Below are 11,705 nucleotides of genomic sequence, written 5' to 3' on the forward strand. Positions count from 1 at the left end.
TCATTGACCAACACCCCCATTTCTCAGGGAGATTAACACTGCTGTGTAAGAGGAAGTTGGGTATTTGCCTTTTTGTTGTCTGTGTATTGATACCAATGTATCTATCATGGTATTTTGTTAAGAACATAGTGCTCTAGCAGCTTTTGTTAGACCAGCTGAGCTCTAGTTTGGAGGAAGTAAGGTAAATGAGAAGTTTGGATCCACAAGTGACAAAGATAATATTGTTTGCCAAACAAAACAAAATTTTGTCTCCTGTAAAGCAAATATCTATGTTGAATTCAGGATCCCCCAAAAGAGCGGAACAGCTTGAAAAGGATTCTGCTTTACTTAGGAAGTTTAGAAATGTTCTTTTTCCAAGATTAAAATAATAGCTTTGAGTTTTCCAAACAGAAGATAAAATTAAAGAAACACTCATGTCTTCTCTCACAGTTCAGGAAGGTCTGACCAAAATGTAAATTTGGTATATTAGACTGTTCTGTTAGGCCTATCTGTTCAGTGGGAAAAAACGGGAGTAAGAATTTCCCCTATGGGAAAAAGTGCATTATTGTTTCCTGCTATTCCTGCAGGATTTGGTGAGGGGTGAGAAGGTTGGTATGGGAGTAGAATGTTTTTCTTTCCTTGCAGTTTCCTCCCAAATAGATATTTGGACTAATATATTGGCTTACTTATGAGACAAAGTTTCTAACAAAATAGTACTGATTCTTTGGCAGCTGCATCTGGTGGTCAGAGGTGGGTATATACATACATATATGTATTTTAATATATATTTCTGATTGGTTAGAGGTGTCATCAGAAATAAATATGAGAGAACATATTTATAGAAACTTGTTTCAGGCAGAGCTCAAAGCAAAGAAGAAAGCTGGCACTGATGATACTGGATCAAGTTGCTGTTTGGGTTTGTGTACTACAGTGTCAAAATTCATGCTAGGACATTGCTTTGTATCTTTGAGGCATAGCAATGAAAGCAAACCAAGAGCAAACTGACATATAACACAAGTTTTTTACAAGCTTTTTGCATTGTCTGGGTCTGAACACAAGGGAGGCAGCTCCCTGAGGGAAAATCAATATCAGAATTGGAGAACTGAAAACCAGACCATTAATTTTTTCTCTTTCTACTATCCTTCATTTCTAATTCTTGTAGAAGTAAATTTGCCTAAGAGGAGACGACGATTGTGTGGATATATCCAAGGTCATGAAGGGTAAGGTCATTGGGTGAAGCTCAGAGTTTAGGCAAAGTGATTAATTTTGTTGCATTGTTGCTGTATTTTCCACAGCTGGAAAAGAAAGTGGAGCTTTTAAACCATTCCATGGAGGAGACCAACTCTGAACTGGAGACACTCCTTGAGCGGCGGGATAGAGAAAACTTAGAAGGAGGGAATTTGGTAGCCATGTTGAGATCTGATATTGAGCAATCCAAGGAGGAAAGGTTTGTTCATCTTGGATTACCTAATGCTTAGTGACTGGTTGTTCTGTTTGTTTGTTTTCTCACTTGTCGTAAAGAAATCAATAACTAGGCAAAATTAAGCCAGCTCAAATGGATAGTGCAGGATGCAGACATATTGGTTTCAGTTGCAAGCTTTTTAGTTTGTGTGCTTTTGGGGTTTTATTTTTGTTTGGTTGTGTTGTTTTAAGTTACCAAACTATCTAGATATAGAAGGTGAGATACATAATTTTGTTCCTTTGTTTTTCCCTTGTGGTCTGATGGAGACTTCAGTGTTTTGGGATTTTCACTGTCTGTTATCTTGCAAAAAGCTAGGAAATGGAAAAGTCCTCTTGGTTGCAGAAACCCTTCAGTGCAGTGTGGATTGGTTTGATATGGCATTGGAATGTGTGGGTTAGAGAAGCTATCATGCTGAATAAGCTTCTGGAAGAATTTCCTCTCTCGTCTTTAACAAACTGGCTTACTTATTTTTCTTAACACTAAAATGTTTTCCTAAATATGATTTTTGTTGTCTACTCTGCCAGAACACCTCTAGTTATTGGGATGTCACAGATATTATAGTAGTAGACGTGTTCTCTCTACTGCTGCTTCCACAGATAATGGAAGCCTGAGATGCTTGTGACTGCAGTATGATCTCTCCATCTACTTGTGGAGAAGACAAAGGGTTTTTTCCTCTGGAAATGGCCTTGGTTTTTTGAGTCATCTGAATCATCTTCACTGATAAATCGCAACTATGGCCATTTTAGACTGTCAGTTTTTCAGTAGGTTCAAAGTGTCTTAAATCATGTGCATACAGTTTTGGAAGTGTTCAATATGCTTTTGTTCTAGGAAAAAACTGCAGGAATCATATCAGCATGTTTTGAAATTGCTTATGGAGTTGGTGAAGGCCACAATAGCTGTTGAGGACCTTATCAGTAGCAAGATTGGTCTTTGCCTTGATGACAGCATGTCTGTTGGAGATTCTAGAGAAGGTCATAGTATTATGGAAGAAATGGGATTCATGCAGTATTTCAAAGCCAAAGAAAAGCATCACCTGGAGAAAGGTGAGTACAAATCTGCATAACTGAACGTAATCAATTCAGTTCCTCAAAAATGCCCTTTCATTTCCTTTTATATGGCTGAGGTTTAGAAAAGGGATATCTCTTGTTGCAGTTTTCTGTGTCTCTTTCAAAGTTGCTCCCCATTTTGTGTCTGTCAGTGTTCTTTCATTTTAATTCTTTTAATAGTGCAACTTAGTAGTTGCACTATTTTAGTTTATGTTGCTGGAAAAGGCTGAATAGATGATAGAGCAGAAAAGAGGAACTTGGTGAACGCAGAGTTTCAGGCCCTGATGTATAGCACAATAATTCCAAATGTTGTGAAAGATCTCTTGATTTTTCAACACTGAGTTACTGATATGTACAAGTTTTCACCTTGTAATCCAGCTTCAGGACTAACTAGTGTCACTGTCTGTCAGTCGTTATCTGAGTAGCCAGTTCTATCTAATTATTTTGTGGTTTAAAATAGCTTGCTTGTCTCCAGTCGATGAGCTGCTTGATGAAAGTCTCACAGAAGACAACCAGCTATCTCCAGTGGCTGATGAGGGGTCTGAATTGAGCCAATACTTATGTGAAAGTGTTTTTGCAAAGCCAGAATTGGCATGTGAAAATGAAGAGATGATACTGAAAACTTGTCGCCGCTTGCACACTGCAGTGGAGAGGCTTCTGGAACTGGTTACAGAATCAACTAAACAAGTAAAACTTTTAAATCTATATAGATGTATAATTACACCAAAAATGTGAATACTGTATCTGTAGGATTGGCTACTAAAAAGAAGCGGGTTTTGTCTGAATATATGACAAGTTAGCGATACAGGGAAGCATGTATATCCCCTGCTTCTTACAATGAAGGTTTTGCTCTTATTTCTTATAAATGAGACTTCAACTTCTTTTTTTCTTCTAGCAGATCCTTAGGAAGGCTGTAATTTGGTTGCCTTAAGTAGATTTAAACTAGGATTTTAGAAGCATTTGGTAACTTCGGGAGACTAAGAGTGAAGTGGTTTTGAGGGAGTTTTATTGCACTTCACATTAATACTTCTTCAACATTGATAAGCAGGTTCAAGAAAACTCAGTCCCATGTGAAAATGTTTAGGAAATATGTAGGTAGCAGCAAGCAAACATCCTTGTAATTATATACTGTTTAATTGTGCTAAAAGGAACTGAACTCACTCTCATAAAAGAATGTTAATATTTCCCTATCAAGTTTTGCAGTGTCTAAGACATTCAGCTTTGGGAAGAGAAATTGTAAATCTGAGGTAGATGCCCGAGTACTGTATACATTTAAAGGACTGAATGTAGTGCAACAGTAATTAGTGTGTTGAGTAAGGAAGCCCCTAATTTAAGAGAAAATGTGAAGGGAAGGAATATATCTGAAATTGATTTTCTTGTCAGGTGTTTGTGCAAACTAGAGATAAGCATCTATGTGAAATGTATATTCACCATCTTAAAAAATTCCTCCTAGAATGAGGTGATTCAGCTTCTGCTTTTGATACTGGTGCTGGTTCCACTAGTATGGAACTAACCTGTAGTTAAAGCTCTTGCCCAAGCCATGGCAGATGTAGATTTTAGGTCACCTAATCGGCTGCATTCAAACATACTGTGCTTACATCTGTGAAATCCTGGTTATCTCCAACTTTTCTCCACCAGGATAAGCTAAATACAAATTAAATGGGAACAGGGCTGCTTTAGTTGAACTTGAGACATTGCATACACGAATGCAAGATGCATTGTCTTAGAACTAGCGCCATCCATATGTTGGAAACCTGATGTTGTATTGACTTCACTTTCTATTAGACATGCCTTAATCTCTTGATGAATTCGTGAGGTTGCTTTGGATGCCATGTGGCTCAGGAATTGTTGAACTGAGCAGTTCAGCCAACCAAAAGGTATCTCTTTTTATGCACAGTAAAGAAACTTATGTGCCTAAGGAAGATTTGTGCTTAAAAATACAGGTATATGAGTACAGGGAGTCACCAAAGTGTCCAGGGGTTTTGGGCAAAGTCAACCTAGTATTGAAATGAAACTTGAAAAGCTGGACCTTAATGTGTAAATGTTATTATAAAAATCAGAAGGTTTATGTTTAAATGCCTGTTAGTAGTATTACACTGTATGTACATCCAAGGTCTGATGTGAGGGGCAATGGTTTAATTGTAGCTGGAGAAAATGCATGAAAACCAAGCACAGTTTGAAGAAGAACTCAGCCGCCAGAACCAGGAAACTGCCCAAGTGGTAAGTCAGCACAAGGAACTCCTGGAGTGCCTCAGCGAGGAGAGTAAGGCCAAGAATCAGCTGGCGTTAGAGCTTCATAAAGCAGAGGGTAAGAAAATGAAACCAATAGAAAGAGGTTTCAGTGTCATTTACTCGTAGCTCATGCTTCCAAATATTTATGATATGCTTTTTGCGACTTTCGCTGTTGATTTGCCTGTTCCCAATCATACAATCAGCTAGGTTGGAAAAGGCCTTTACGATCATCAAGTCCAACCTTTTAATCCATTTCCTGCATTTCAGATTGCTAAATTACTCGATGCTTGGGTCTTCTTTTGCAAATCTACTACTTAATTCCCTTATGCATTTCCCTGGGGCAGCTGTGATAGTGCTTGGTCCTATTCTCACACCATTGGCTGCATGTGAAACATACCATCGTTTTTAAAACAGCACTTTGCAATCCTGCATGTCGGGATATGGGAGCTTGGATTATGGACAAGGTACATTCCCAGTGTAAATCAGCCCACTTGTCTGTCCTTGGAAGGGTTCAGCATAAACTAGAGCAATGTTTGATAGTAGCACAGCCATGAAGAGATTCTGTAAGAGATGTAAAAAGGCTGAGGCTGTTGATCTCTATGTTACCACAGACTGTACATCATCAATCTAATCCCCCTTTGTGAAGATAGAAGCATAGAATCATAGTTAGGGTTGGAAAGGACCTTAAGATCATCTAGTTCCAACCCCCCTGCCATGAGCAGGGACACCACACACTAAACTATGTCGCCCAAGGCTCTGTCCAGCCTGGCCTTAAATGCCTCCAGGGTTGGAGCATTCACAACTTCCTTCGGCAACCTATTTCAGCGTCTCACCTCCCTAACTGTGAAGAACTTCTTCCTTATATCTAACGTAAAGTTCCCCTGTTTTAAGTTTAAAGCCATTACCCCTTGTCCTACCACTAGAGTCCCTAATGAAGAGTCCTAATAAAGATGATGACTTGAGGCCTTCGCTTTTATGTAGGAGAATCTTTGTGGGTTTCTGTGTCCTTCAAGTTGAGCTTCTCTTCTTAATTGTGGCATCTGCTTTCCAGTCCTCTTCTCAGGCTTTAGGCTTACTTCATCTTTCCAAAATCCTGTTTCCTTCCTTTCTGTGAATAATTCCTGTATTTCTTGGGCTCTGAATCTAACATTTTATCTTACTTTCTGGAGATTCTGTTTCTACAAACCTCAGCCCCCAGCAGAAGATGTGTCAGGCTGTCCTGTGTTGCGAGGTGGCCCCAGGCCATCAAGGCCTAACAATCCCCATGTACGTTCTACATGTTTGGAGACATTTTGTGGGATGGTAGCCTCATAAAATCTGTTAGAATACCTTAACTGATACATTTTATTTCTTGAGATAATTCAAAAAACCTAGCTACAGTTAAGTCATCTTGTACTTTTTCCTTTCTACGTCACCTTCCATTGTTGGCAAAAATTTTTACTCATGTTTTCAAGCTGCTTTGTTCCAGTAGATGAGTTTGTCTGTTGCTTTATTTGCATTCCAACTTGGGATTTTAGGCATTATTGAAGGCTATGTTGCAGAAAAAGCTGCCTTGGAAGAGGCCTTGAATCTGAAAGAGGAATCTGAACGCCGCCTTATTGTGGAGCTGGAAAATATGCGTGAACGCTTCCAGGAACTAACCCAGGAGCAAGCAATCCTTGGTGAGAAGTGGGTGTTTTGTATCTCCAGTCAGGGCACGCTGCAGTGTGTTTCTGTAACATATCAGTCTTTGGTTTGATGACCTAGTGAGCAGCTCAGTTGGCAGGGAAAAAGGAAGTAAAGCAACTGGTTATTTGCTTCTAAGATGATAGTACTGTAAGTGAAGAGTGCTGCTGTAGTCCTATGCTTAGTTAGAAATGCAAAGTGAGAAAATGTGAGGTATGTACTAACAGGTAGTTAGTTACAACAGATAATTAGCACCTAGTTAGTGACTGAAATGCTGGTTATTTGACACTACAAAGAGTTGGAGATTCGAGGCTTTTGACTGCTTCCAAGCCTAAGGAGTTAGCTTAATAATGACAGAAGAAATAAAATCCTCTCGAGAGATTATCTGACTTATGAAAAAATTGTGGTGATGATGTGTACTTAGTTTCACACATAAGCTTTTCCCTTGCTCCCCAGCCTTGTCATGTCAAAACATCAGTAAGAGTAAGAGTGACTGTGGAAAGACTTTAATGATCAAGCTGAAAATGTGCTTAGGTTTTTAAAGGAGAAAGTATATAGGTTGAAAAAGCTGTTGTTTGAGAGGATAGGGGGAGGCAAGTATTTAAACTTTAAACTTAAGTCTTTAAGCTCACTCTTAAACCACCTTTAAGCTACTCTTAAACAAAGGGTGACTCACTGCAAGCCATAGCCAGACACTGAAATACCAAATCAGACTCATATAAGTGGGTGTAAATAAGCAATCTGTGTAATTCCTTCCCTCATTTCATGACTCCCTCAGCCCCACAGAGTATGTGATATGATGTGAGCTAACTACAGGAAGCTTGTGAAGGAAAGTGGAGTGGGATAGGGGGCAATGCCAGTATACTGTATAGCACAGTTGGTGCTGTGATAATTCACACTGCAAATGAAGGAGCATACATTTGAACAGTGAGAGCAGTGATTTAATAAAAACTCAGAAGAATCTCAGTGTAACATAGCAGGCTTACAAGTAAGATGGTTTTTCGATTCACAGAAGATGTAGGGATGTTATGTGGCTTGCACTGTGCAGGAACTCAACACTAGGTTATGCTGGTTCTTAACGATGAATCTCTGAACCATTTGAATAACATTATATAGTTTTGACTTCTTGAATTTGCAGCCTTAATGTCATTCTAGAACATCTATAAGTGAATTTCTTTGTATCACCTTCCACCAGATGTTTTATCATTTGGGATCACCGCCTTTCCATTGCTGCTAATGCCAACCTTACGCTACCCTCGGCTATGCCACCAAAATGCGACCTTCAGTTATGTTACATAGATTTTTACTGCCTGAGCAAACTACATACCAGGTAGTTCTACATACTGTATACTTAGGGCAGAAATAAAGACAGCCAGAAACAGTTTGCTAGTGACTTTCTCCATTGTGGGTAGTAGAAGAAAGAAAAGACTCTAGGTTTCAGGGCACGGAACTGAATTCTGTCGGAGGGGTGTGTTTGGCTGGACACACCAGTCTGTATGTTGCAGTTAATCTGTCCACTTCTGTGTAGACTTCTGCCTGACTTTCAGTCCTACTGTATCATTCTTCTGCAACTCTTGTCTGCCTTTTGCTTCTCCCCGACCTCATCTTCTCTTAACTTTGTACTTTTCACCTACTCTTCTGACTCTTGACCCTACTGTTGCCCTGCTCTCATGGGTAACCATCCTTCTGTGTTCTTCCTTTTGGCTTTGCACTTGACCTTTCAAATGTAGTGCAATCAAAATACTTACATTGTACATAGAATCACAGAATGGTTTGGGTTGGAAGGAACCTTTAAAGGTAGTCTAGTCCAACCCACCTGCGATGAGCAGGGACATCTTCAACTAGAATAGAGTAGAATATTTTCAGTTGGAAGGGACCTACAACAACCATCTTGACAACTTTTGGTCATCCCTGAAGTGAAAGCATGTTATTAAAGACATGTCCAAATGCCTCTTAAACACTGACAGGCCATCTTCAACTAGAATAGAGTAGAATATTTTCAGTTGGAAGGGACCTACAACAACCATCTTGACAACTTTTGGTCATCCCTGAAGTGAAAGCATGTTATTAAAGACATGTCCAAATGCCTCTTAAACACTGACAGGCTGGGACATCGACCACCTCTCTAGAAAGGTTGTTCCAGGTTTGAATGCCCTCTCAGTAAAGAAATGCTTCCTACTGTCCAGTCTAAAGCTCCCCTGGCACAGCTTTAAACTGTTCCCGCACATTCTATCACTGGATAACAGGCAGAAGAAACCAGCACCTCCCTTTCCACGTCCCCTGCTCAGGAAGCTGCAGAGGGCAATGAAGTCACCCCTCAGCTTCCTTATCTCCAAACCAGACAAAGCCAGAGTGCTCAGCTGCTCCTCAAAGGACATTCCTGCCAACCCTGTCACCAGTAACTTGACCAGGTTGCTCAAAGCCCCATCCAACCTGACTTTGAATGTTTCCAGGGATGGGGCATCAACCACTTCTCTGGGCAACCTGTGCCAGCGTTTCAACACCCTCAGTGTAAAACATTTCTTCCTTATATCTAGTCTGAATCTCCCCTCTTTAGTTTAAGCCAATCACCCCTCATCCTGTCACTACAGGCCCTATTGAAAAATAGAATGCGTATGTTTGTTAGTATTAAAAGTTGTGCCCATCTCTGATATCTCATGTGGCATCTTAATGTCTTACTATTACCTTAAGGGAAAATGGAATAGTGGTCTTGTGCAGACTGCTCTGGCTTACAGAGCCTACACTCATTTGTCCCAGTAAGCAGTGGAAGAGGTTGAGAAAGCTCTTTTCCTCAAGGGAAAGGCAGTCGAACAGAAACAGATTCAGGGGCTGTAACTGAAACTAAATGCATGTTGTGCTTGCTTTACAACAGTGGTTATGGCATTAAGTAATACATCCCACAAGTATCATGCCAAATCATTCCATGATACTGTCAAACACAAGTACATCTGTGTGTCATGGAAATGTATGACAAATTAGAGTCTGTAAGTCTGTGCCAGTGAGTCCTGCTGGACTGAATCCTGCTTTTAATCACCTGGAAGGAACTAAAAGGCCAAGAATGTCGCAACCAACTTGAATGGTTATGATGAAAACATATTTCTATAGTAGCTTTAGTCTAATTACAGACATGGATCAACGTACGTCATCAGGAGCTTTGTGTTTTAATAAAGCTGAAGTGCTTTTCTGCTGGAGAAGAGGTAGGAGCTATCTGTATTGAATAAGAATTTGTAGCGATTTAGAAGCTGGAATGGATAACAATGTCCTGTTCTTGTCTTGTACATGTCTGTCTGTTTTGATTTCTAGGAACGGCTATTGCTAATGTAGCACAAAAAGAAGGTTCAGGTTTGTAATGATGAGTGTGGGTTTTTCCTGGTTTGGGTTGCTGTAACACCTGAGTGAATGAATTGCTAGTTTTGACTTTAACAAAGAGGAATTGTACTTCACAGATAGGCCCAACAAATTACTGAGATTGTGAGTATCTTGGGGATGTAAAATAGTGACCTCAAAAAGACAGTGAGAACTGAAGGAAGTCTAAGGGAGACTAGAGAAATGGAATTGAATGGAGAGGTAGATCAGGAAAAAGAAGAGGAGAGTGGGAAGGAAGGCTAGTTAGGTGAAACCAAAAACAAGTGAGAAGGATCATAGACTGGTTTGGGTTGGAAAGGACCTCAAAGCTCATCCAGTTCCAACCCCCTGCCACAGGCAGGGACACCTTCAGCAGATGGCTCCAGGGTGTGCCCAGCGTGGCCTGAAACCCTGCCGGGGATGGGCCAGCCACAGCTTCTCTGGGCACCCTGTGCCAGCGCCTCAGCACCCTCACAGGGAAGAACTTCTGCCTTATATCTAACCTGACCTTCCTGTTTCACCCCTTGTCCTATCACTACAGTCCCTGATGAAGAGTCCCTCTCCAGCATCCTTGTAGCCCCCTTTCAGATGTGTAAAGTTTTACACTGATGCTGGAGGTCTGATGCTAAAGTAAAATTTCTAGGTGCCAAATTGAGAGAGACATTGTTAAATATCTTTTTTTCTCCTCCTAATCTTACACATGCATATTGAACTCCTGAGTAACAAACATTTAGATCTGATAAATTCATTGCTGTCATGATTACGTTTTGTGGTCTACTCAAAATATAAGAATCTTACGATGTTCTTAGATTAATTTTATTCATCCACATACACATATATATATTCTTAGAGTATTCTTGTGTTTCTAGACATTTCCCCCAAAGGATATGAGTTGGGTAAAGCAGATCCCTTAGCTGAATAAAAAATGATGATGCAGATAAATTCCCATTAGAGTTAAAAAGCCGCACCAGGCTGTAACCCATCTTTATTCCTTCTGTCCCATTCAGATCTCCTTGAAACACCATTTTTATTTTACTTAGTTTTTGTAAGCACCTCATTGTCCTGAAGTTTGCTGCTATGCACTCAGTGAGAGGGAACATCTAACCTAGTGGGTCAGGCTGTAGTTCTCCCACCCCAGCCATTGGTAGTACTCTTCCTCTGGTGTGGAATTGCTTATAGAATGTGGAAAATATGATGCACATCATCTTGTTTGGAGTTGATTGATGTGTCCTATGCCTTGAAAAGTTGACACCTCCTCCCTTTTTTGATGTGTAGTACTAATGTGGAAAGAATGGCCTTGCTAATCAGATGCACTTTGGCTGGAGCTTGGCATTTGCTAATGGTGATCTTGGGAGCGGGGGCAGTGTGCCGGGGCATTACTAAAATGGCATTGCATGATCTGAATTAGCATTCATAAAACAGCAGGTTTGTCCATTCAAAGAAACAAATCTGTGATCTGATGATTCATGTGGCTTGAAATTCTATTGATACACTTAGGGAACATGTGCTTAAAAAAAGCCCCAACAGATTACACTTACCAAGATTGCCAAAATGTGATACCTGCTTTCTACCTGACATTTTCAATTCCACATAAAATCTGTTAGCGAATGACTTTTGTTCCATTAAGTTGCATTTCTGTCAGAGGAGGTGACCGTGACTGTTGAGTTCCGTTTTCTCCAATCAGCATTTTTTTCATCAGAAAGCAGTAGTGTTCCTTTTGAAGCTAAAAAGCCATCAGCTCAGTAATGACCATGAGTTTTAGGATATAGAAGGAAAAATCCTTGTGCTTGTTTTCACAGAAGTGTTAGTTTGTATGTGCCCTTCCTGTGGGTACACGTATGTCATCATACAATCACAGAACCATGGAATGGTTTCAGCTGGAAGGGACCTTAAAGCTCATCCAGCTCCAACCCCCTGCCACGGGCAGGGACACCTTCCACTAGAGCAGGTTGCTCCAAGCCCCTGTGTCCAACGTG

The 11,705-nt window shown here is 40.3% G+C and overlaps 1 protein-coding gene across 1 annotated transcript in view; it reads left to right on the top strand.

Moving 5' to 3' along the window:
- PCNT (pericentrin) overlaps positions 1-11,705 on the top strand; it is a gene marked incomplete at both ends in the record, with an annotated part of 63,993 nt that overhangs the window by 31,846 nt on the left and 20,442 nt on the right. The window contains 5 exon segments of the mRNA XM_010024988.1: positions 1,275-1,426; positions 2,270-2,484; positions 2,963-3,174; positions 4,633-4,795; positions 6,237-6,380. Of these exon segments, the coding sequence (XP_010023290.1) occupies positions 1,275-1,426; positions 2,270-2,484; positions 2,963-3,174; positions 4,633-4,795; positions 6,237-6,380 (886 nt within the window).

The sequence above is a fragment of the Nestor notabilis genome, unplaced genomic scaffold, assembly GCF_000696875.1.
Source record: "Nestor notabilis isolate BGI_N333 unplaced genomic scaffold, ASM69687v1 scaffold15592, whole genome shotgun sequence".
Lineage (NCBI taxonomy): Eukaryota > Metazoa > Chordata > Aves > Psittaciformes > Psittacidae > Nestor > Nestor notabilis.